This window comes from Callorhinus ursinus, unplaced genomic scaffold, assembly GCF_003265705.2.
Source record: "Callorhinus ursinus isolate GAN/ISIS: 27379988/994484 unplaced genomic scaffold, GSC_fseal_2.0 scaffold22, whole genome shotgun sequence".
Taxonomy (NCBI): domain Eukaryota; kingdom Metazoa; phylum Chordata; class Mammalia; order Carnivora; family Otariidae; genus Callorhinus; species Callorhinus ursinus.
Genome location: NW_027397084.1, coordinates 8,404,345 through 8,431,440, shown reverse-complemented (window position 1 = coordinate 8,431,440; position 27,096 = coordinate 8,404,345). Strand labels below are relative to the sequence as shown.

The 27,096-nt window shown below is 36.0% G+C and overlaps 2 protein-coding genes and 1 pseudogene across 2 annotated transcripts; 2 read left to right on the top strand and 1 right to left on the bottom strand.

Annotated features, from left to right (window-relative positions):
• Window positions 1-5,126: 5,126 nt before the first annotated feature.
• On the top strand, window positions 5,127-10,117 carry LOC112837850 (beta-defensin 110). The gene is made up of 2 exons (XM_025890424.1): window positions 5,127-5,181; window positions 9,969-10,117. The coding sequence occupies exons 1-2, from the start codon at window positions 5,127-5,129 to the stop codon at window positions 10,115-10,117; spliced, it is 204 nt and encodes a 67-aa protein (XP_025746209.1).
• An 8,850-nt stretch (window positions 10,118-18,967) lies between these two features.
• On the bottom strand, window positions 18,968-19,645 carry LOC112837992 (glutathione S-transferase Mu 3-like; annotated as a pseudogene).
• Window positions 19,646-21,490: 1,845 nt separating this feature from the next.
• On the top strand, window positions 21,491-21,643 carry LOC112837812 (beta-defensin 110-like). The gene has a single exon (XM_025890386.2). It carries the CDS (start codon window positions 21,491-21,493, stop codon window positions 21,641-21,643), a length of 153 nt encoding a protein of 50 aa, XP_025746171.2.
• Window positions 21,644-27,096: the final 5,453 nt, after the last annotated feature.

The following is a 27,096-nucleotide window of genomic DNA, read 5'->3' as shown; positions in this document are numbered from 1 at the left end:
TTAAAAGATAGCTTCCCAATCATTTAGCAAGCTCTTACTTTCTCTATAATCAAATCCGGTCTTTGGTAGTATAAGTAATATGTAGAAGCACATATTTCTCCCACAAAATTTGGAGAGGCGATATATAAGCTAGAGGAAAACAATGCTTGCAAATATAATAAAATAACGTCTTTCACATTATGATTCATAATGACATGTTGATGGAACTAAAATAAATAAAATCAATACCATAAATATTTGTCTTGTGCCAATATGTGTAGAAGTGAAGTTTTTTTTTTTTTTTAAGATTTTACTTATTTGACAGAAAGCACAAGCAGGGGGAGGGGGAGAGGGAGAAGCAGGCTCCCTGCTGAGCAGGGAACCCGATGTGGGACTCGATCCCAGGACCCTAGGATTATGACCTGAATCGGAGGCAGACGCTTAACCATCTGAGCCACCCAGGTGCCCCTGAAGTTTTAATTTCAACCTCCTTGTCATCTTGTAAAATTTCCAAAGGCCTGTCACAATTTTGTATAACTTTGATATATATTTCTTATCATGACAAGTTAGTGTTGTGTTGGAAAGATTTTCACAATTTTCTGGTCCATTTCAAGGAAGAGATAATTATTAAACCTGAAGGAGAAAATACAGATGAGTGACAAAATCAAAATTAGAGATTGCAATAATTTTGCTCATTACAGATCCTCTTTTTGGATCCAAGAACCTAACACAGATACAATGACATAAAAGCAGAATGAGTGAAACAAATAAAGAGCCAAGGGAAGGCAAAGGAAGAGGCAGTCATGTTTGTGAGAAACTTCTAGGAAAACTTTCAGAGAAGGGATAATACTGAAGCAAAGGGCACGGACCCTATTGTTTTCGTCTTCAATGGATCCTGAAACCAAACTTAACATTTGGTAGATTCTTAGTAAGTAGTTGTTGAATTAATAATAACTGAGGAGGATGAAAGAGGAATTCAGGATGTAGAGATGAAGAGATAAGAATCAAAGTTGTAATCTTGGGGTGTGCTGTCATTTTTCTCTCCTGAAAATACTCTATAGTATTAATGCAAAAGCCTAAATCAAGGGTTGGAGAACTTTTTCTGTAAAGGTGAAATTTCAGATAGTAAATATTTTGGGGTTTACAGGCAACAGCTAGCTCTGCTGCAATCTACTTTGCCATGAACAGAGGCAGCCTAGACAACATATAAACAAATGGGTGGGGGCTGTGTTCCAAAAACTTTATTCATAAAAACATAGTCAATGGGCCAATTTGGCCTGAGGCTGTTTCCTGACCCCTGCTCTAAATCCACAGGGCTCAGGATATTTCACATGCCATGGCTGGATTATAGATTTCATCTGTTCCTATTTTCTAATAGCCAGAACTAGAAAAAAACCGCCATAGCAATATGGCTGTGGATGTGAATTGCAAAAGGCTTAATGGGCAGAGGAAAATGATCTGTAATGAACAGGAAAATATTTCTTTCTGCCCTGGATCTGTGACATTTTCTATGCCATCATATAAGACTGTTATAAACAACGGATGACAGAATGGAACAGATATATGAAGCTAGAATGAGATCATTCCCTAGCATCATTCAGAGGTGAGAACATCTGCTCTTATATCTTTGTAATGAATAAAGAAATACAATTTAATATTAAAGCTTGAGCAATGCCAAATAACTGTCATGAAGGTACATGGTAAATTTGCATTGAGTCTTCCTTGGATGACTTCATTCACACACAGAGAGAATTTATTCTATGGCAGTGTAGTTCCAAAAGCCAGTTTCATCTGCCATGGAGTTAGTGGCTACAAAGAGATCATGTTGAACCCTAGGCAGTCGAAAAATTTTGAGGAGGCATAACTTTTAAGAACAATCTTTCAGTAGACCCACCCTGTCATGGTCTCTTCAGAAACAACTTTGAAGTTAACAAATGAAAGATTCTAGATTCAAATGATTTCAGACCCTTTACATGGCAAAAGCAGATGTCCCCGTGGGTGATCTGGAACAAATGCAAGAAAATTGAAGAGTCAGAACATATAGAACACTTGCGGTATTTCCTTGCTCCATTATAATTGTTTATAAATATGTGCAGGAACACTCAATTAAAATGTATTATTATCAAGGGTTTCAAACTTATAAGGAGTAAGGCTTATATCACATCCCCAGAAAAGCCACCAAACCTCCTGATGTGCTAACTAGGGTGAAGTGTATTTAGGATGGACAGTAGAGGAGGGAGAGGGTAAGTACCATTTGAGACCCAGCAATCAATAATAGTGATAGAGGCTAAGATTTAGCTCACTAGTATCTTCTAAGTTTGCCTTCAAGAAGGATTCAAAGGAATCATGGAGGAGCTGCTCCTCAAATCTAGGTGGAGAAATAAATTTACATGACATAAAGGGGAAATTTAGATAGCCATGAAATGTGACTGTAATTGATCACAGCCCCCAGCTGATAGACTTTGAAATAAATCTCTGCATTTGTGCTGAGGCCACACCCTTCACAGGTTGCAGCAAGATTACTAAAGCGGACACTTTCCTGAGAGACACAGGATTCCTTGGATTGCTGATTTTGTGGGGAGTAGTCCTTTATGGCTTTGCTGAACTTTTTGTCATTTACACAGGAGCCTAGGGATGCATTCATCCAGATGTTTTTTGTCTACTTCACTCACGATCAGCTTCGCAACCCAGTCTGATGCTCTCCTAAACTTTCCTAACTCCCTTCTTTTCCTCCTACAGGTATTTCCCCTAATAAAATCCTAGCACATTTAATTCTGTACTGGCATATATTTCCTGCACACATGGACTATATACAGTTCACCCCTAGTTTAGGTATATGCTTTAAAATTTTCACATCTTTATATGCAATATTGTAAAATACTTAAACATTTATAATAAATATTATCACAGCAAACAAATGAGATGCATGCATAACTAGCAACACTTTTTGACAGGTCACACTTTATTGTGTCCTCATAACAGTAAATGCAAATTAATTGCATATATTAATGTATCTTACTCGGGTTGGATATAGTAATACTTATCATTTCAGTGCAAAGGGATCGTGGAACTGAAAAAATATCAAACGACCTACTTTTGTATCAAAATGTATAATCACATGTGATGCAAATCCACCCGAGAAAAAACATAAACACGAGCTTATCATCCTAATAGACAACAGAGAAAAAATATTGTCAGAATACATGAAAACCGAGGCATGTGGGTGGCTCAGATGGTTAAGCGTCTGCCTTCTGCTCAGGTCATGATCCCAGGCTGCTGGGCTCGAGCCTCACATCAGGCTCACTGTTCGCGCTCCGCTGCCTGCATTTCCCTCTCCTTCTACTGCTCCCCCTGCTTATGCTCTCTTGCTCTCTCTGTCAAATAAAATATAAAATCTTAAAAAAAAAGAATACGTGAAAATCATAATCAATATTTCAATATGGAATTAAAATATTTTAATAAATGATTAAAAATTTAATTTAAAAAGAATAAATAAATAGGTTGAGACATTTTTCTTGAATTAGGGCTCTGAGTTGCTCCAAGCCTTTTGTTAATTTTCAGAGTTCTGAAAACGTTAATTCTGACAGTTTTCAACAGTTTTTTTTTTTTCATTGCTTTGACTGAGGGGCAGATTCTCAGAGGTCTTTACCCCACCACTCTGGTTGATGTCACCCTCCAACATTAATATTCAAACTCTGTTTTGTTTTGTTTTGTTTTTTTCATACACCATCAGCTTATAGCAAATTCCACCTTGGCAAATTTTACTGCTCAATAACTATTTGTCGAATAAATATTGCATGGTGACACACTGAAGAGGTCTTCCTCCTATCAGCTGAGGCTGAATTTTCAGGTTTTTTTTTCTTTTCCAGAAAGAAAGTATAGCTAAGTCAAGTTCCTCACATTTGATTTAAATCCAGTTTCCATTTGTACTTTATCATTTGAAACATTTTTTTTTTGGTAAAGGATAAGGAATGCTAAGCAAGTAAGTTAATCTCTTTTGATTTCACTTTTCTCACCTGTAACATGAGAGGGTCTGATTATCCCTAAGCAGCCTCACGTTCTTGACTCATCTGTGACATAGATTCTATGACCCTGGGATTCATTTTCTCTGATGGTTAATAGAATGAATGAATCAGGTTTCCTGAGTAATATGTGGCCCCTTCTAGCAGTCTTAGCATTCCAGGATCTTGTTAGAAATGCAATTGTTAGGTTCCATTCTAGACCTACTAAATCAGAAATGCTGGAGGTGGGGCCTTGCAATTTGTTTTTAACAAGCCCTCTAGGAGATTGTGATGTAGCTAAAGTTTAAGAACGATTGTCCTAGAAAATCTCTTGACTGGGTGGTAGGAGAGGATCAATTAGTTGTTCTCTGTTTACAGCATCAGCTTCTGGGTATTGTGTAAAACTTCCAGCGTTTCCTCCTATATCTGAAATAATAGATGTGGGCAACATGCAAATTGGATCAGAATACACTTCCAGTTCCATCAACAGAATTAAAAACATTAGACATTAGAATTGTGAAATCAGATGATTTATTATAAGGAATTCATAAGTCATACTTAAAAATCTATTGTGTACAGTATTTCCCATACTCATCAGTGAATCCAGAATTTCTTGATCACGTGACATTTAAATAATTACATAGTGTATGAATTGAAATAAATCATTCAACCTCCCTGGTTCTCATCTGTAAACAAAATCTCAGTGGAAACTTATAACTATAAAATCCAATGTTTCAGACATTCAGTAATTTAATACTAAAATATTAGAATATTTGGCATCATATGTAACATAGAATAGAGGAATGTATTGCTATAACACTTCCACCCTGATGTTTTAGCAATCCAAACACATTTCCTCTACAAGTCTCTTAAAGTTTGTATTTCCAGGAGAGTCTATTTAAGGTAACACAAGTGGGTTTTACTTTTATGGGGAAAATTTAGTAATAATTCTTGTGACTGTGTTCTTTGAGCATGGCACAATTCAACCAAGCATACAAATGTTCTCACTATTGATAAGCCTCAGTAGTTAAAATCACTTCCCAGGAGAATCTATAAATAAAAGCATTCTCTGTTTTCTTATTTGGAAACCCCTGACTTGAAAAAGATCTGGTGACACATTTTTTTTTTCCCCTAAGAAACTCCACCATGAAGATTCATCTCTTTTTCTTTATTCTGCTCTTTTGGGTCACAATTTTACCAGGTAACATGAAAATGTTTATGGGCTTATTTGTGCTAATGAATTTGAGAAGACATAAGTTGTTTCTTGTTAAAAGTATGGTAATAACATAAGGATTAAAAGATTTTCATACTAACTGCAATGCGGTATTCTGGCCTGGACCCCCGAATGGAAAAAAAAATTTAAAGACAGTAGTGGGAAAACTGGTGAAATGTGAATAAAATTTGATAGTATTATACCAATGTTTATTTCTTAGTTTTGATAATGTAAGCATGGTTACGTGAGATGTTACCATATTGGGAGTTTCACCTCTATTACCTTTGCAACTCTTCTATATATCTAAACTGATTTCAAAACAAGGAGGGCACATATTGCATGGAACACTGGGTGTTATACACAATGAATCATGGAACACTACATCAAAAACTAATGATGTACTCTATGGTGACTAACATAACATAATAATAAAAAAAACAATTAGATCTATACATTAGTCTCATCAGCTTCATCATGAAGCAATTTGTTAGAATCTATTTTTACTGGGAAAAAAATGTTCTTTAGCATAATCAACCGGTAAGGGATAAATGGTTCAGTGCTAGAGAAAGATCTATTTACCTTTTGCTTCTTTTTAACCTATACCTACAACCTCCAATAAGCAGATACCTTTCTTACTGTTCTGTTCTCATGCAATCATGAGGCAAATCTCAGGCAAATCATGTCCGTTGTTGGCCTTTCTTTCTATATTTCTGGTCACTACTTTTCTCTCTGAGTGCTACAGATCACATGGATATTGAGTGTAATACCTTGTACACAAGCTATGTTTTTCATGAGATTTTTTTTCCACCCTCAAAGGCTACCTGTTCACATCAGGTATGTAACAAGAGTTTCTCCTCCTGAGTTAATGTTTAAGCGTGAATTGTACAGAAATAGAATAATACATTTTGGAAAAGAAGAGATCATTGAGTCTACTACCTTCTTTTTAAAGAGATTAAGATGAAAGGATTAGTTTAAGTCTACCTAATTGGCACTAAAATTAGGCTCAAATTCTCTACTTCTCAGGAAAATATTCCTTTTTTAGTACCTGACTGATTTCTTTAGGCCCAATAGAAATTATAATAGAAGGCTAGGAGAGTAAATAACTTGTTCTTTCATTGTAAATATTATGGAATCCATCGTGGCAATCTAAAAATGTATACAATGTTTACATAATAAACTGCTAAATTATCATTTAAAAGTTGCAAGTGGATAAAATTCTAAATAGAGATCAGATCAAGCATCATTGAAGTAACAAAGAAATACAATTAATTGTTTGTCTTACTAAGAGAATAACTTCCTTTCTCTCCATTCAAAAATTCCCTCCATTCAAAAATTCAAAAGGATCTCTGAATTTTTTTTTCCAGTTCTAGAAAGGGCCAAAAAGAAATTCTATACAGATTCATACAGCTTTTAACATGTGACAAATCTTTTCTCTTCTTTTAATTTCAACAATAGCTAACATAACTAGATCACTATATCAAGCATTTTTCTGTTTTAGTCACTTATTTTTTTTCTTCGTAACAGCTATATCATGTGCTCCTACCAATAATTAAAGCTATTCATGCATTTATCAACAAACTGAAAAATCATGTGTCCTGCAGACTTAGAAATTAAAAACCAAGTTGGGGATACAGTAGCGTAGATTACAACATCAGTGTTATTAACTTTTTGTATATTTTTTCTTGTATTTTCAAAGTAAGACCACTGTCCTTGTTAATCACACATCAACCAAACTTGTAGAGAACTACCATTACTGACAAAAAAACTCAAATTAAAAAAAAATGTCTAGATACATATTTTTTCCACAAATTTAGAAAAGATGTGGTAGGAAATATAGACATTGTAGAAAATAATAAAGCAATAAGGATATTGTCTTTCAACTTATAGTTCACCAACATATGGTTGCTGACTTAAACTGCATAAAATGTCATATGTATGGTTCTTTTAGAGTTCTTCAGTTGTTTTTTACATCTCACTTGCAAAGTACAAAAGTCCTTACTCAAAATTGAGGTAGAAAACCTCATTCTTTTTCCATTCGGACGGTTACAGATGAAAAGATGTCCAGATAAAAGCCATTCAACTGTCTACACTGGGAAATTTCCATTGAAGTCACTTAAATTTCCTCTTCATTTTTAGAGGCTATAAATGCACCAAATGTCTAGAACTGAGGTATTGTTTCATTCTCATGTATTGTTTTACTTCATCTGCCAAACTAAAAAAAAAAAAAGTGTTATTGCCAAGAATCACTTCTCTTTAAATCTAACGTGTACTTTGAATGTAGAATAGGATAGTTTTTTGAAAAGATTTTTTTATTTATTCATTTGAGAGAGAGTGTGAGTGAGAGCATGAGCAGGGTGGAGGGTCAGAGGGAGAGGGAGAACCAGACTCCTCACTGAGTAGGGAACCCAATGTGGGGCTTGATCTCAGGATCCCAGGATCATGACCTGAGCAAAGGCAGACACCCAACCGACTGAACCACCAAGGTGCCCTTAGGATAGTATGGTTTTGTGCTGAAAGAACAGTCATGATTTTCCCCCGTTTCCAACAAGGTTAATGGTAGCCTAAAGAACAAAATGGCAGGTGAGTGAAAATAAAAATAAATTATCGGTTGAAATATATTTTAGGAAATATCTTGCCCATTTCTAGCTTATATATTAAGTAAAACTTTGTATATTGTTTAAAGGAATTCCCTAGCATGTGAACATGTTAATAGATGCAGTCTGAATGATACATATGAAGTGCTTTGTGAGAGCAATGGAGAGCTTACTTCCCTGAAAATGACCAAAAGAGACTTCAGAGAGAAGACGGTATTTGAACAATGTATCTGAGGCTGAAAACAATATGTTTGGCTTATCACGGCATCACTAGAACAGTAATTTTAATCACTGAAAACAGTATTTTCAATTAGAGGCAACTTTACCCCCAAGGAGATATTAGGCAATGTCTGGAGAACTTTTAGGTTGTCACAACTGGTACTACTGGTATCTAATGAATAGAAGCCAAGGATGCTGCTAAACATTCTTCAATGAACAGGATAGCATCCCACAGCAAAGAACTGTCCAACTCAAAAGGTCAATAGTGTTTAGGATGAGAAACCCTGCACTAGGGATTGAGTTAGAGCTTAACACGGGGTATGCCTAATAGTGGAATGAGTGGGTGGGGGCTTGCAAAGATGAATATCAGCAATCCAAAGACACAAGCTTGGGGAATACTTATATTTAGAGCTCAAAATGAGAAGAAAGAAGATAATATTTTTAGAAAGGTGATATAAGACAACCAATGAATAAAAGAAGGAGTGAGGTCAGTTTAGGGTGGAATACAGTGTGACAAGTGTGACAGTCCTCATGTCTAAAGTGAATATAATTCAGGTTTCTGTCACTGGCAAATCATCCATGGGCTTGGTAATAGTAACTCCTTAGAAGTTATACAATAAAAAATGGCATTTAGGAATTAACATTTAATCTCTGCAAAGTAACTATTTTTTTCTGCTGTGAATTGTATCATATTCTGCATTGTTTCAATTATAGTTAGAAAAGAGGTAATTTTAATAGAAGAGTTAGGTTTTTAAATCAACTATTTATACCAATAATATAGATAATGTAGCTCTGAGTCTAGGTATTCATTAAGAAGTATCACTACTCACCACCAAACTTTTGGAAATGCAGACAGAATGTCTAGGTAGAAAGGCCTGGTCTTTAAAGGGACTGATTAGAACACCAAACCTAATTAATGGTTGAAATTAGTGGCAAAATTTATTTGCTTTCATACCACGAGTATACAAAAATATTTGAGTCTGCTCTTTGGTCAGCAATCGGCAGTATTTAGAATTCTCCCACACCAGTTCCACTCAATCTCACCACATGAGTAAGGTGATTAGTTATCAAAAGTAATGTGTATAAAAAAAATACTTGAAAACATAGGGATTCTGAAAACTCATGGGCCAGCACATATTGTGAAATATAAGATTAAAATATATTTGGCTTGGAATGAATCTTACAACCTATCAGACCAACATGTCCCAATTCCCCAAATATCTCCAACTACCATAAATATAAACTTTAAGTGAAAGTCAATCTCCAAGCTACAAGATAAAACATGTAGTTCAGAGCACTGGTAATGTTAGCAATCTTGTAATGGCCAACAATGGCCTCACCCTCTAACCATTCCCATTTTTTAAATCAGTGCTATTATCAGACATGTGTATAAGTTAGATAATTTCTTGGTGGAAGTAAATTCCAAAATACCCCGGGGAATTGTAGGAATTCAGACAAATTGTTTAACATTGCCTCTCTCTCAACATTTTGGAAAAGTAAAATCAAGCTGCAGTAGAAATCTCTTGAAGAACCCAAAAAAGTACAATGTTTTGTCTAAATAATGTTTGTGAGAGCAGAAAAGGGAGAGCTCAAATGCAATTGGATAATTGTAGAGACTAAGCCTGAGAGGTCAATTATGAACACTCTTTGAACTGTTGATTTGGGGAACTATCCTTGAATTACTATACAGTCACTTGTAAGGAAGCAAGCTGCCACACCTAACTCAGGTCCAAGACACTTTCTGATTTTCAGGATTTCCCTTGGACCTAACTTAAGTACAAGACCCTGATTTTCAGGTACGTTCACTTAAACGTTGCTCAATAAGATTTTCCATCATTAATTAGAAGGGGGACATATTTTTTGACCTACACAAAAATCTTCTACTTCTTGGACTTTCTCCTTTTAAAATATGGGTGTGTCACAGTTAAGTTGCTAATTTCAGTCATTCTTTCCTTCTTACAGCCAAAAAGAAATATCCCCAATATGGTAGCTTGGATTTGAGGAGAGAGTGCAGAAAGGGTAATGGCCGATGTAGAGTTGAGTGCCATGAAAGTGAAATTAGGATTGCTTTCTGCATACGACCTGGAACCCATTGCTGCTTGCAGAAGTAAAACTTTACAGAAGACAAGAAAGAGATACATGCTCCAAGAAGAGAGGACCAGTGTTACTAAGTCTTCCCAGAATATCCTTCAAGGCCTGTGTATCTCAAATTAAATAAAATTTAATATTGAGCCATTCAGAAGTGGTTCTATGTCACACACGTATCTGGTGCCTTTACATTGCATTTTCTCTTGATCTCTTGGTGCCAGAAGTCAGCAGATTTATTTCATGCAAGTTCCCCAATAACTCTTCAAAAGTTCTATGCGCTTTGTGTTGGTTGACATAAGTAATGTTGTAAGAATCCCTAAGTCAAAGAAATAGGAGAAACATTCTGAGATGCAAGCCTCCAATGGAAATGTGCTTTCATTTTATCATTAACCATTGCTCTATAGATTATGCCATGAAAATATATAACCACAGGGTTTGTGAGACTATATATAGAGAGAGAGTGCAGATCCTGCTCATGAGAGAAAGAGCTGAAGTAAGAGAAGGATTAATATAAGAACAGAAAAACAAAGGTAATCACAATCAGTTCCAATTTCTGTCCTTATTTATTATTTTTTAAAAGATTATTTATTTGAAAGAGAGAGAGCACCAGTGGGAGGAGCAGAGGGAAAGGGAGAGAGAATCTCAAACAGACTCTGCACTGAGTGTGGAGCTGGATGAAGGGCTTGATCTCAAGACCCTGAGATCATGACCTGAGCTGAAACCAAGAGTTGGATGCTAGCTGACTGCGCTACCCCGACGTCTCTGTCCTTATTTATTGTTTAGTGGAGAAAAAATGTGTATCAGGAAATAGAAGAGGGAGAAAAAATGGAAGGGAAGAATTCCATGAAGAAGAGACTATATGTAATTACATTTTTTGACAAAGACAGAAATTATGGCTAACAACTGAGTTCAGCTCCTCAGTCCTGAGATGATCCTTTCTGAGGAGACACACAGCAACAGAAAGGAGGAGTAATCTGCGCTCTTCAGCTCCACTCTGCCTGAGTTGCTCTTGCTATTTCCTCTGAGGGACCACAGTATTTACAGTACAACACTTTCAACAATTCATCTGTATTATACAGTTGCTATTTGAAAATGCACATTCTGCTTCTTTTACGAGCTTAGGAATACAGCTCAGTTATTGGTATTCATTTGGGATTATTTTTGAAAAAAAAAATCATCAATAGCAAAGCATAGCAGTAAAACAGAAACTTGCCTTCCCCCCAAATAAAATGGAATATAATTTTGATAATTTAACAAGTAAAATGAAATTTATTGAGTGGATATATGTGAGCCAGACTTGGACTCAGAGGAGATGAGAAGTCAAAGAATTTCCAGACCCCAGTTACCCTCTGGATATATTTTTTCTTTCTTTCCTTCTTTCCTTCCTACCTTCCTTCCCCCTCCCTTCCTTTTCTTTCTTTTACTTTTAAGTATAGTTGACACACAATATTATATTAGTTTCAGGTGTACAATATAGTGATTGGAAAATTCTGTATGTTACAAAGTGCCTACCACAAGTGTAGTTGCCATTTGCTACCTCTCTTGATGTTTTTATTATGACATCTCATTACATCTTCTAAATGTAGATGTGAGATAGAAGGGTCCATGTTCATACTAAGCATTATCTATTTTGGTGACACACAAAGAGAAAGAAATAATTTTTCTCTATTTATATAAAGTTTCTGGATATATTTCCATCATAAGGGAATGTTTACTTTTTTATTTTTAAAACAATTTGACTTCCCATTATGAGGCAATTACTTGCTAAGCACACATTGGAGTCTCATGTGCATTATCTTTCATATATTTTAATAACTTAAAATAGACCCTGAGTTCTCAATGTGTTCCTTTGCAGTATAAATATCTTCAAAAGTATTTTTATAGTATTTATTTAAACAAAATTTTTCAACCTGAGAACTCTTGAAATTTTGATCCAGACAATTCTTTGCTGTGGCAGCTATCCTAAGCATTGTATCTTTAGCAATAGGATGTTTCTTAGCATTCCTAGCCTTTACCCACCAGATGCCAATACACCCCTTCCTCTAATTGTGACAATCAAAAATATCTACCTACATTGTCAAAAATCCCCTTTGGAGGGTGCCTGGGTGGCTCAGTTTGTTAAGTGTCTGCCTTCAGCTCAGGTCATGATCTGGGGTCTTGGGATAGAATACTGGCTGGGCTCCCGGCTCAGTGGGGAGACTCCTTCTCCCTCCCCCTCTGCCCCTCCTCCCCACCCGTGCTCTTTCTCTCTCTCTTTTTCAAATAAATAAATAAAAATCTTTTTAAAAAATAAAAAAAAAATCCCCTTTGGAGGCAAAATTACTCCTGATTTAGAACCACTGGCTTATAATTAAGTACTAATTCTCACAGAAATTTAAAAATTAAAACAATAATGTTTTCAGGTAGCACATTTTCTGTGTCTTATGAAAACTATCTATTTAAATTTTCATATTTTATTACATATGGGATAGAGATATATTGGTGTCCCTGGAAAAAAAAATTAGCCCAACATTTGAACAATAAACATATTAGTCATGCTGAGAAGAAATGAAATGTTTGACTTTTATCTTACCTAAGATATCAAGACCTATAATGTAGAATTGAGAAGCTTAATACACTATTAATATGGAACAAATAAGAATTGAGTTTTTTATTGGCCACCAAGAAGTGGTAGATGATAAGAGGTTTTTCTGGAAGACACCTGAGGCATCTCTGCATATGGACTAATCTGTCTTGGTAGACCCTCCTCCTCAGTGCTTGACAGAGAAAACCAAAACCATCTACATTTCTGAACTGGTCTCCCCTTGTGTGGTCCAGTGTATATGCAAGCCACCAGCCTTCCTTCAGCCCAAAGAACAAATATGACAAACTTGAAGGAGAATATAAACCTATGGGCATCAACTATGAAATTAATATTCTTCCCTGAAGAAATCTTTTAACTGTGTGCTGTATGTGATATTGACTAAACATTCTAGAAGCCCTTTTGATAAAGTTCTGCACCCTATTTCCTTAGAGAGAAAGAGGTATCACTAATTATTCATATTGACCTCAGAATTTGTTAACAACAAAAAAAAAAAGAAAGAAAGAAAAAGAAAGGTAAATACTTACATAAGGGAAGATTTCTGGCAATTTTCTTGCTCATGCATTGTAACTTTCACTGGGTTAACTGATAGAACAGCTAAATAATCTTAAATTAAACTGCAGCTGACCCTCCAACAACATGGGTTTGAAGTGCATGAATCCATTTATATGTGGATTTTTTTAGATACAGTACAGTATTATAAATGTATTTTCCCTTCCTTATGATTTTCTTAAGAGCATTTTATTTTCTCTAGCTTACTTTATTGTAAGAATACAGTATATAGGGGCACCTGGGTGGCTCAGTTGTTAAGCGTCTGCCTTTGGCTCAGATCTTGATCCCAGGACTCCCTGCTCCTCCAGGAGCCTGCTTCTCCCTCTCTCTCTGCGTGCCACTCCCCCTGCTTGTGCACGCGCTCTCTCTCTGTCAAATAAATAAATAAAATCTTTTTTTTAAAAAGAACACAGTATATAATACTATATACATATAGCATATATAGTACATGTTAATTGACTTTATAGTATCCATAAGGCTTCCAGTTAACAGTAGGTTATATGTAAAGTTTTGGGGGAGTCAGAAATTATATGTGTATTTTCAACTGTGTGGGAAAGTGGAGGGGCCATCAATGCCTCTAAGACCTGCATTGTTCCAGGGTAACTGTAGTTAGCTCTAAAGAGCTGAAAGTTTTACATTTTTTCTCTCCTTTGGTCCAGAACTGAAATTTCCATGACACTGTGTATTTTCCTTCAGTTTTAGTTTTCTATGAGTCTGGATTAGCAGTGACTCTGATGAAATAGGCGCCATCAGGCCTTGGGTATTTTTGTTGTTGTTAGTAGCTCAATACACACCCGAATCAGTTAAAAGCATTCTGTTGAAATGAGGTCTATCACCATCAAATTCCAGCATGGGACTAGGAGCAGACGATACCACACACTCAAACCCACTCCATTTCAGGATTTATTTTATGTCAATGTCCTTGGGCAAGAACAAACTTTAATTGCAAAATAGTAATTTATTTATTCAGACATTTGACTAATGGTATTGCTTCTTCCCAGGTATGATGTTATGGGTGGGGGATAAGAAAATAAAAAATTACAGCTCCTGTTTGAAGGAACTGAAATTTATTGATTACAAACTGAGTTTTAAGTAACTATGCAATTTGATAGAGTTAACAAATGAGTAAGACATGGGATCTTCCCCCAAGAAGAGCAATGTCAATTCATAATACTGACAATATGTTAGACACTGCATTCCACACCCTCGCTCTCATTTATTTACCAATTCATTAAATACTCCTTGAAAAGCAACTATGTGAAGCCATAATGTAATAAGATTGGGACACATCAATAAACAAAACAGACAATATTTCTTATTTTTGTGGAGCCCATATTCTAAAGGTAGAGATAAATTCAAGTAGTAAACATAATAAATAAGCAAATTTATGTTAGAAGATGATAAATCAGAGTTAAAGGACTCAAAAATGAAATTTTAAATAGGATTTTTTGGGAGGCCCTTATTGAGAAGATAACACTTGAGCAAAAAATTGACAGAGACCAAGAAGCATCCTGGGAGCTCACATGAAATTTGAGGGGAAGGCCTGTGAAGGGGACCGGAGAACAGTGAGTCAGGAGGAGAGTCTTGAGTGAGCTTGAGCTTGTCTGAAAGGAAAAGTGTTGGCTGATTACCCAGAATTTTTAGGAATGAGAAGGGATCTTGTCCTCTATACTGAGAGAAATCCAGTGGGTTTTAACCAGAGGAAAAACATGACTTGAATTTCGTTAAAAAAAAAAAAACTCTCTGAAATGCTTTCAGGAGTTAGAAGATATTAATGTAATATAAGTAATACATTATGGTAGTTCAGGCCAGGGTGCTAACAATAAAAACAATGAGGAACGGTAGGATTCTGGGGATGTTAAAGGTAAAATTAGTCAGATTTCATGAGATTTTTTTTCCTTTAAGCTTTATTCTATTCTTCACCAAACTTCTTGAAAAACAGCCTAGATTTACAGTCTCCACTCTCTTTGCTGATACATTCACCCACCTGTCAATTAACTGAAAATCTTCTTGCTAATGTGATCGGTGTTTTCCTAAAAACAAACCCAAAGTCCTATTTTAATTCTTCATCTGGTGGACTTTGCACACTGCTAGAGTTTGTCACTGTTTTGACAATTGTCTGACGATTATTTGATGGTCTTTTAAATGCAGTGGCCTCTAGTACTTTGTCTCTGAAACCCTTCTCTTGTTTTGTATGTCTTCCTGAGATTATCTTGTTCACTGTAGTGACTTCTGCTATCAACAAATATTTTTTTCTCAAATCTTTCCAAACCACAAAACTGTATTTATTTCTAGTTATGGAACTTACTTATCTGGATGGTTTCCAAATTCTTTAATCCTGATATGTCCAAAATAGATTTCATCTTATTCACAAAGGCTAACATCTGCCCCCACCCCCTTTTTATTCTCTGTTTCACTAATTGTTAACATCAGGGCACAGCATCAAGGGCTAAAACACTCATCACTGCTCTACTTCCTGGTACTCTTCCCCCAGATCCAAAATTCCCAAATTGGGCTGCTTCTAATTCACAAATAACTCCCAAGCTCACTTTCTCCTCTTTATTTGAAATCCATTAACTTGATTATCTTTCTCATTATTTCTAACTTAGAATGTCCTAACAACATTTACACAACCTGCAAAATTTCCTCTAATCCCTTCCTTACAGGGAAGATGGTGCCTAACATTTCCATAGTTTCACCACACTCCATGTATGAGAATATTCAGCTCCTCAGCTAATAGAGGTCTTTTGACACCTGAGCCCAATTTACCTTCCCTGTGTTTTCTGAACTCTGTGTCCATATCCGTACCACTTCACTCCAAACACACACACACACACACACGGCTTAAAAGTGCTTCCCCTCAATTCCTAGAAAATATGCTATTGGCTTTTCAAGGTTCAACTAAAAGTCACCTCTTCAGTGAAATGGTTGGACGTACAATTCTTTGGAGTCAAAACATAACTTTGAAGCCTGCCCAACCCCTTCTACTCCCTCTGAAACCTTATGTAGAGTTCTTTACTTCAGTTGTTCTTATGAGTGAAATGAGAATGGTTATACCTATCTGATAAGGTTATTAGAGCATTAAATCAGATAATGAATACTACTTGTTTAGTAAGGAACCTGAAACCTAATGGACACTTAATAAAGCATAGCCTTTTTTTAAAAAAGATTTTATTTATTTATTTGAGGGAAAGAGAGAGAGTGTGTGTGCACATAAGCAGGGGGGAGGGAGAAGCAAGCTCTCTGCTGAGCAGGGAGCCCGATGCAGGACTCAATCCCAGGACCCTGAGATCATGACCTGAGCCAAAGGCAGATGCTTAACTGACTGAGCCACCCAGCCATCCCTAGAGCATAGCTTTTAATAATGGTTGTGGTAGTAGTAATAGTAAAATAGAGTTTTCCAGTGTACGGCTCTTTATTTTATGCTTAAGAACATTTTATTCATCTCTCAGGATTGTCTTTACAAGTGAATTGTACCATTTCTATGCCCCCATTTCCCAAAAAACATTGGTTTACTCTTGGGGGTGGTGAGCTTAATTATTTTATTCATTTTTGCATCTACATCCAGTACAGGGCCAAGTACAAATAGTTGCTTACTTAAATGTGTGTGTATGAATCACAAGAGAAGGTATTCTCTTCATATAATAGTGAAAGTGAAAAAAATCAGTGATTTAATAAAGGTTTTCTTTTAAAGCTGACACAAATCTATAAACAACTCATATTAATGACAATAAACTTACTATACTAATTGTGGGCTACAGGACATTTTATTATCTGTTATCTCATGTGATTGCCACATAACCATCTGAAGTAGACATGATTCAACACAATTTACAGTTGAAGAAATCAGTACAGGGGTTAAGTCATTTGCTCATATAGGACCTAACTGATGGAGAGATTGTAATAAAGTCCAGAGAGTTTTCCAGTATAAAACACCAACTAAATATCGATCTCTGATACCCAACTCTTTCACTCAATCATTTTGTCAGGCATTTACACATTTATTGAGTATGTATGTTTCAGGCATTTTACTACATGTTGAAATAAATCAGTGAACAAGGCAAACAGTGGACCTGACCTAAAGTAGCTTTAAGACTAGAGGTTTGTGTTCTCACTATAACAAGCCATACATGCTAATAACACTGCTTCATTTGAGGTCAGTTTTAAGTATAAATCCAGATGGAAAGTCAAAACAAAGCCTATGAGAGTAACCTGATTTTGAAGGCTTATTCATTTTTTTAACATTATAGAAGTTTACATATTTTATCCCATTATAATTTTAAAATTTTACAAGAACCTCAATTTCATGAAGAAACTGAAATCCAGTGGACTAAATCATTTGTCCAATGTATCAAACCTAATAAACACAGCATACACAATTGAAACGTCATACTATGATTCTGAAAGATCACACCCTTTCAAACATACTATAGAAACTTCCAGCTGACCCATGACCTTGCTCCTACTTTGATTTCAACTTGGACCCAGTAAGAGTGGACATCATCCAAAATACCTCCTCCTCCTTTCAAGTCAGCCTTTCTATTTGCATCACAAGTTAACAGAAGTGTCATTTTCAGAGAAGTTATTTGCTAGGAGATGGGGAAATATATGCCAGACATTTTTCCTGGGAGGAGCACCGCCCTTCCCCCTATCAGAGCTTGGGAAAACTAACATTTAACCAACTGCATGGAGACCACTGAGCTTTTAACCACTGGTTTCCTAACAGAGTTGTCCTTATTCATGTGTATGCAGGACTTGTTACAGGTTGCTGTCTACAATAGACCTACACCATATTTGTATAACTTCACTCTTGTCCAGATTCTCAGAAACCTGTCTAAAATATATATTTCTTGTAGGTCTTTCAGTTAGTGTTTATATATCTCTCTTTTCATGAAAATCAGTAATCATAGACCATTTCTCCAGTGATGTGTAAAATGTGCAGAGGTATTTATAGATAAAAGAGATGCTGTGCATCCTTCCTCCAAACAGTCATTCATTTTTATTTTTTTGTTGTTTATATTAACTAGTTCCAATCACCTCACATAAATATGCACTCATGGATGATATGTGTATAACATTGTACAGTTTATAACATAACCAGTTTTCACAGTATTTACATACTTTATCCCATTATAACTTTTACAATTTTCACATGACATAGCTGACTCTAAAATGATATATTATTTGCAAATGACTGAGTGATAGAACCAATTTTGTAATACAAGCTTTTTATTTCCAGATCATACAATTCTGTAGATTTTTTTCATGATTTAAAACATTTTTACTCTTTAAAATAATAAGTAAAACCAACATTAGTATATTTTTTTAGAGATTTTATTTATTTATTTGAGAGAGAGAGAGAATGAGAGACAGAGCAGGAGAGGGAAGAGGGTCAGAGGAAGAAGCAGATTCCACGCTGAGCAGGGAGCCCGATGTGGGACTCGATCCCGGGACTCCAGGATCATGACCTGAGCCGAAGGCAGTTGCTTAACCAACTGAGCCACCCAGGCGCCCAACATTAGTATATTTTAATGTTATAAATGATCACTATACATCCATATTTTCTCTTTTCTGAATTTAACATATCTTTAAAGTCAACATGGATTTTTTTTTTTTTTTTTTCTTAATTTTTTTTTATTTTTAGCCTAAACGCTATTTATTGAAAAGAGCAGAGAAGAGAGAGTACACACCTCCTAGGGACAGGATGGAATAAAGCAAGCAGTACAAGTCCACCTCCTGCTCAGCATATTCTCTTGTTGCCCCATTGGGCCATCTCGTTGTTGGGCATCTTCAGGAAACGGTCAGACTGCATGTAGTTAGCTATCTTCTCCAAAGCCTCAAAACGGCACATGAAAGCCTTCAGATTTGGAAATTCATCCAGGCACTTGGGCTCAAACAGACGGTTCTGATCTAAGACATCATAGGTAAGGAAATCCACAAAGGTGAGGTTTCTCCTGCAAACCATGAGAATTTCCCCAGGAACAAGGAGAACTGTTTCAGTTGTCAAGGTAGCTGTTCCAAGTACTGAGGCTTCAGTTTGTCAAGGTCAGGGCTATAGCACAGTCGTATCAGCTGCATGCGGAAATCCATTATTTGGTTCTCCATGATGTCCACTCGAATCTTTTCTTCTTCAGTCTCACCACACATATTGTGCTTGTGAGCGATGTAGCGCAAGATAGCATTGCTCTGGGGTGATCTTGTTCTTACCATCCATGAGGTAGGGCAGGTTAGGAAAGTCCAGGTCGAGCTTGAATTTCACATCCAGCCATTGGCTTATATCATAGTCGGGAGCTTCCCCGCACATGTACTGTTTCTCCTCACAGGATGTATCGGTGAACTCCAGGAGCATGCGGATGGCGTGCACCAGCCTGCGAATATCCCAGTAACCTAGAACCACGGTCGACTTGGACAACGACATGCTGATGTTGTTTCGGTGCCTTCCAGGACCGTCAACATGGATTTTATGGGTGGACAAGATATTAGAGTCTCAGGAATGTTGACTAGCTTAAAAAGTACGTATCCCAGCAAAAGTTTAAAAAAAAAAAGTAAAATGCAACATGGATCACACTTCTCTACTTTTCATTATATCAAATATAGCTCTGAAATAACTTTGGATTTCTTTATTTTTTGATGCTAATGCAAGTATCTTTAATTAATATTAATTTATTATTTACTTATTTATTTTTATTTTGTTCAGTTAGCCAGCATGTAGTACATCATTAGTGTTTGATGTAGTGTTCAACAATTCATCAGTTTTCAACAAAATTTGCTGGTGAGCAGGGATTCTATCATCGTGAATTACCTTCCCATTCCCAAAGGACATACATATATTTACATGGCAAACCCTCCTGACAATCTCTTTCATTTTATGCTTAACTTCCTTTTCTTTTCTACTAACTTTATTAACAACAATAAAGTTAGTCCATTTGAAGTCTTCTCTACATTCTCTACATTGGAAGTTTCTGACTAGTTCTCAACCAAATGTTTAGAGAATACTAGATACTCAAACACCTGCCACATGGAAATGAAACACCATTCTGAATTTCATTTAGGTTCTGTGCAGGCAATTAGGTTCTATGAGTTAACATGTAATTTTAATCTAAATTCAATTCAATTTATTTTCTAAATTTTAATGAAATTACTTTGCTTTATTTTTCCTGACACGTGTAAAATTTAATATTCAAAATATATTTGTGATAGTTATGCTTGTTATATTCTATCATGCAGATAGATGGAATGACGAATCCAAGATAAGTAAATACTATGATAAAATTTGGGGTGGGGGGGAGTTAGACTGACTTCCAAGTCTCTTTTCTAAAGGCATTAGTTGCAGTACAATTGAATCATTAAAAGAAATCAAATCCTAAGTAACCAAAATATTTGCTTCCATTTTAATATATGAACCCAAAGCTATGAATTTGGAATCTCAGGCCATCCTTCTTTGCATTGTCTTAGATGACTCACTAGAAGACTAACACGGGGCTCCTCTTTTTCCTAAATACTTAATATACAGCAAAACTGTGTTTCCTGAGCATATCTTATGTGGTTTTGTTTCCTCAATAAATTACTCTATCAGTAAGTATTTTCATGCTTACTGTACTATAATTATCAGGATATACTGGGTAGGAGATAACAGAGAATCAGAAGAAATCATTACTATCATATAAGGTTTATATTTTGGCTACAAGAATAAAAGTATCATAAAAATGTTTAAGAAAAATACATATATTAAGTACTAAGTTATGTTATTCATTCATTATTACCGTAGACTGGTGAAAGGGACATATCCATTTGCTCTAATATAATAAAAGAAAATTTCAATTAGGAGTAAGATCTGGAATGGAGAAGAAAGCATTGAGCAAATAATACTGTGAAGAGGTAATCAGACTAAGTTTAAAAAATTGAAAACACCTGAAAATAGAAATTATAGGTTTTTAAAAAACTACAGATGTCATCTTAATGAAAGCATGAGAGAGTAAATCTGGTCTTAATAAAGTAAGGAAAAATAGATAGGAAGGCAAGAGCCTTCAGGAGCCAGCTAAAGTTCAGTACTGATGTGAATTGTAAGGTAAGTATAAACACATTTGTGTAAGGAAAATGTTTGTAGCTCAGTCATTTTCTGTACCAACTGCTAAATTGTGTCATAAAACTGACTGACACACCAGACTCTCCATCTCCCACACATGATCTTGTAACTACAACAGATTTTCTCCTTCCCTAAGTAAGAAGACTCCCAAGTGAAAAATTAGACTGATGACTTTACATGTCTTTCTTGATTGCAGCCAGAAGTAACTTGAAGCCCAAGTATAGATTTCAGAGATGTGAAAGAGTGAAAGGAATGTGTAAAACATTTTGTGATGATGATGAATATGATTACGGATACTGCATTAAATGGAGAAATCAGTGTTGCATATAAACTCTGGAAAACAAGTACTATTGAGCGTCGAAGTCTGGAACAGAGATGCATCTTATTGACTTGAGGGTGGGTAAAAAGAAAATACAATGTTTAATAGAAGTATTCACTTTTATATCCTCAGTACCACTGTTTATATAAATAAAAATAGTTTCTATTCTGTCTATTCATTGCCCACCTTCTTTGTATTTCAGATGGATAAACATATTCATAAAACAAGGGATCAGACTAATTGTCCTTATAATGTCATTATGGCTATGTTGCCATCCAGGCTACTTCTCTGAATTGCTCTGTTTCCTCCTCCTATATATATGGGACTTTATTGCCAGTTTTACTACGAGAATCATGTTTATCTTCATACTTGCTTTATTCCACATCAAAATCTCTCCAAAAATAATTTTAATTCTTTCTTAAAAGAAAATGCACGTTTTCTCTCTTTCAAATGTGAAGCCTTCCAATCTTGGCTCACCTACTAACATTTTTGTATGCATTTAACAAGTTCCGATAAAATGACAATTTGAGATGACACAGTTTAATAGCCCTCTCAGTAGGGCAATGAACTACTATTCATGGCTCTGCAAAGGGATAAATGATAAGGTCTTAGAGAGAGAGCTTCTTTTACCCATGCAATCATTTATTCAAATAAAATTCCACACGGAAGCTCAGTAATAGCTGTTCTTGTTCCAGCAATTTAGGACTATGTTCAGCCAGCTCAATCAGCTTCTCCCAAAGAATGTATCCTATTGAGAGAATCTTTACTTTTGTTGGAGGAGGAATTGGAATGGGAAAGCAATGTAGAGTCTTATGGAGGGAAGCTCAGTAAGCTGATGAGTGAACCTGACCAACTACTCAGAACACCGATCTCCAAGGTCCACCATGAGATCTAGCAGGATTAATTTTGTCTAAGAGGGCAATATGAGAGAGATGTTAGAGAATTTCAGTTTTCAAAAGCAGCTCATGCAGCTGATACACATATGGCTAACTTGGGAAATGTCACGGTGAGCCTAGGAAAGATGAAGACACATGTGTGGTAGCAAAAAGGAGGACTCCCCTTTTTGGCCATCCTGAAGACTAGAGATCTTCACTGAGGATAGGGTAGCTTTTGTATTTCCAAAAATTGTGCTGCTGTGGGGGACAGGGAAGAGAAGGTGGCATTTAGTTTAACCAAAAGTTGTTATTGTTACATTACACCCATGTGCTTAAAACAGTTTAGGCTATTCTACCTGAAATATTTGTTATATTTTATACATATATTGATACATATCAATGCATAATATGACTTCATTTCATCAAGACACAATGTTTCTGGGCTGATATGTCTAGAAAAATAGCACTGTCTTTGTGAAAGTGCAGTATTCTCTCTGACTCCTAGTTCTTTGAAGATACCACTAACAAAGAATTGAACTTTTCTCATACTTAGCAAGCCCAAAGAGGTAAGAATTCTCTGTTCCTTCATTTCAAAATCACATGATATGAGAAGGAATGTCTTTTAATCCTTTTCAACTAAGAAATTTTCTAGTGTGAAGACTTCCCCCCCCCCCTTTTTTTAAAGCATTCTGTTCAATAAGGTCAAAATTCCATGAGGTAATATAGATATGTTTATAAAAATATTTATACTTCCAAATTGTGGAAGTAATTACTTTGTATCTTGAATAATAATATTCTAGGCACCAAAGGATCGTTAGATTAATCTCATTACTACCACTCATCAACAGTCAACTATACTCTAATCTTGCTGGACACTCTAGTTAATTGGAAAAAATTTGATACAATTTTTAGCACATATACTTAACCATGGTGATAGCTTATGGTTAGAAAAAGATCAATTTGCCTGTTCTTTTTGTTTATTATTGCTTTATTTCCAGTGGACTAATTCCTACTAAGAGGAACACTAGATTAGTATTCTCTTTTGTGATACTTCAGGGATATCATGTCCATTAATGATTTCTTTGAGTATTATTTGTACTACCTTTCTAATGGTAAGTGAAACTGATTCTGTGAATACTGAATGTAATACCTCATATAACTATTTCTTAGTAAGAGTTCTTCATCTAGGGGATACGTCTCCAAATTGGTCATGTTACCAAGTATGCACTGTTTAAGTACTGTATATAAATACAAGTGTTTAAGTAATTTTTTATTTGAAATTTTTACTGCGGTTCATGACCTATACTTCTTAATATGTGCCTTTATATACCACCAACCTCTTGAAATATCTCTGGTATATGCTCAATTAATAACTTAAATGAGGTTTTGCCAGAGATGTATTGATTTTCCTCCTGTCAGCTGATCCTGAATTCTTTTTTTTTTTAACTGGTCCAAGTTCCTTACATTTGATGATGAAGTCCTATCTTTTAGTTTTTATTTTATAGGTTACAAATTTGTTGTAAAGAATCCTTAAGAAGTTTTTTTCATTACTTTGGATCTCACTTCCCTAACCTGTAATGTAGAAGGGTTTATTCTCCAAACATCCTCTTATTTTTTTTTATGTTATGTTAATCACCATACATTACATCATTAGTTTTTGATGCAGTGTTCCATGATTCATTGTTTGCGTATAACACCCAGTGCTCCATACAGAATGTGCCCTCTTTAATACCCATCACCAGGTTAACCCATCCTCCCAACCCCTCCCCTCCAGAACCCTCAGTTTGTTTTTCAGAGTCCATTGTCTCTCATGGTTCATCTCCCCCTCTGATTTCCCCCCTTCATTCTTCCCCTCTTGCTATCTTCTTTTGTTCTTCTTTTTTTTAAACATATAATATATTATTTCTTTCAGATGTACAGATCTGTGATTCAACAATCTTGCACAATTCACAGCACTCACCATAGCACATACCCTCCCCGATGTCTATCGCCCAGCCGCCCATTCCCTCCCACCCCCCACCACTCCAGCAACCCTCAGTTTGTTTCCTGAGATTTACAATTCCTCATATCAGTGAGGTCATATGATACATGCCTTTCTCTGATTGACTTATTTCACTCAGCATAACACTCTCCAGTTCCATCCACGTCGTTGCAAATGGCAAGATTTTATTCCTTTTGATGGCTGCATAATATTCCATTGTATATATATATATATATATATATATATATATATATATATATACCCCACATCTTCTTTATCTGTCAAATAACATCTTGGCTCTTTCCACAGTTTGGCTATTGTGGACATTGCTGCTATAAACATTGGGGTGCACATACCCATTCAGATCCCTACATTTGTATCTTTGGGGTAAATACCCAGTAGTGTAATTGCTAGATTGTATGGTAGCTCTATTTTCAACTGTTTGAGGAACCTCCATACTGTTTTCCAGAGTGGCTGCACCAGCTTGCATTCCCACCAACAGTGTAGGAGGTTTCCCCTTTCTCCGAATCCCTGCTAACATCTGTCATTTCCTGACATGTTAATTTTAGCCATTCTGATGAGTGTGAGGTAGTATCTCATTAAGGTTTTGATTTGGATTTCCCTGATGCCGAGCGATGTTGAGCACTTTTTCATGTGTCTGTTGGTCATTCGGATGTCTTCTTTGGAAAAATGTCTATTCAGGTCTTCTGCCCATTTCTTGATTGGATCATTTGTTCTTTGGATGTTGAGTTTGGGAAGTTCTTTACAGATTTTGGATACTAGGCCTTTATCTGATATGTCATGTGCAAATATCTTCTCCCATTTTGTTTTGTTGACTTTTTTTGCTGTGCAAAAGCTTTTTATCTTGCTGAGGTCCCAATTGTTCAATTTTTACCCTTGCTTGCCTTGCTTTTGGCAATGTTTCTATGAAGAAGTGGCTGCGGCTGAAGTTGAAGAGGTCACTGCCTGTGTTCTCCTTTAGGATTTTGATGGACTCCTGTCTCACATTTAGGTCTTTCAACCATTTGGAGTCTATTTTTGTGTGTGGTGTAAGGAAATGGTCCAGGTTCATTCTTCTGCATGTGGCTGTCCAATTTTCCCAACACCATTTGTTGAAGAGACTGTCTTTTGCCATTGGACATTCTTTCTGGCTTTGTTGAATTTTAGTTGACCATAGAGTTGAGGGTCCATTTCTGGACTCTCTATTCTGTTCCATTGATCTATGTGTCTGTTTTTGTGCCAATACCATACTGTCTTGATGACAGCTTTGTAATACAGCTGGAAGTCCAGAATTGTGATGCCACCAGGTTTGCTTTTATTTTTCAATAATCCTCTGGCTATTCGGGGTCTCTGCTGGTTCCAAACAAATTTTAGGATTATTTGCTCCATTTCTTTGAAAAAAGTGGATGGGATTTTGATGGGGATTCCATTGAATGTATAGATTGCTCTAGGTAGCATTGACATCTTCACAATGTTTGTTCTTCCAATCCATGAGCATGGAACATTTTTCCATTTCTTTGTGTCTTCTTCAATTTCTTTCCTGAGTATTTTATAGTTTTCTGAGTCCAGATCCTTTGCCTCTTTGGTTAAATTTATGCCTAGGTATCTTATGGTTTTGGGTGCAATTGTAAATGGGATCAACTCTTTGATTTGTCTCTCTTCTGTCTTGTTGTAGGTGTATGGGAATGCCACTGATTTCTGTGCATTGATTTTATATCCTGCCACTTTACTGAATTCCTGTATGAATTCTAGCAGTTTTGGGGTGGAGTATTTTGGGTTTTCCACATAAAGTATCATATCATCTGCAAACAGTGAGAGTTTGACTTCTTCTTTGCCTATTTGGATGCCTTCGATTTCTTTTTGTTGTCTGATTGCTGTGGCTAGGACTTCTAATACTATGTTGAATAGCAGTGGTGGTAGTGGACAACCCTGCCACGTTCCTGACCTTAGGGGGAAAGCTCTCAATTTTTCCCCATTGAGAATGATATTCGCTGTCGGTTTTTCATAGATGGCTTTTATGATATTGAGGTATGTACCCTCTATCCCCATACTCTGAAGAGTTTTGATCAAGAAAGGATGCTATACTTGGTCAAATGCTTTTTCTGCATCTATTGAGAGGATCAGAGGATTCTTGTTCTTTCTTTTGTTAATATATTGTACAATGTTGATTTGTGGATGTTGAACCAACTTTGCAGCCCAGGGATAAGTCCCACTTGGTCGTGGTGAATAATCCTTTAATGTACTGTTAGATCCTATTGGCTAGTATTTTGGTGAGAATTTTTGCATCCAAGTTCATCAAGGATATTGGTCTGTAATTCTCCTTTTGGATGGGGTCTTTGTCTGGTTTGGGGATCAAGGTAATGGTGGCCTCATAAAATGAGTTTGGAAGTTTTCCTTCCATTTCCATTTTTTGGAACAGTTTCAGGAGAATAGGTATTAATTCTTCTTTAAATGTCTGATGGAATTCCCCTGGAAAGCCATCTGGCCCTGGGCTTTTGTTTGTTGGGAGATTTTTGATGACTGCTTCAATTTCCTTAGTGGTTATAGGTCTGTTCAGGTTTTCTATTTCTTCCTGGTTCAATTTTGGTAGTTGATACATCTCTAGGAA

Excerpts from the sequence above, each read along its gene's own strand:
- LOC112837850 (XM_025890424.1), top strand. The coding sequence starts at position 5,127 with ATGAAGATTCATCTCTTTTTCTTTATTCTGCTCTTTTGGGTCACAATT. Across the intron at positions 5,182-9,968 it reads TTGGGTCACAATTTTACCAG|CCAAAAAGAAATATCCCCAA; the intron begins GTAACATGAAAA and ends TCCTTCTTACAG.
- LOC112837812 (XM_025890386.2), top strand. The coding sequence starts at position 21,491 with ATGTCTTTCTTGATTGCAGCCAGAAGTAACTTGAAGCCCAAGTATAGA.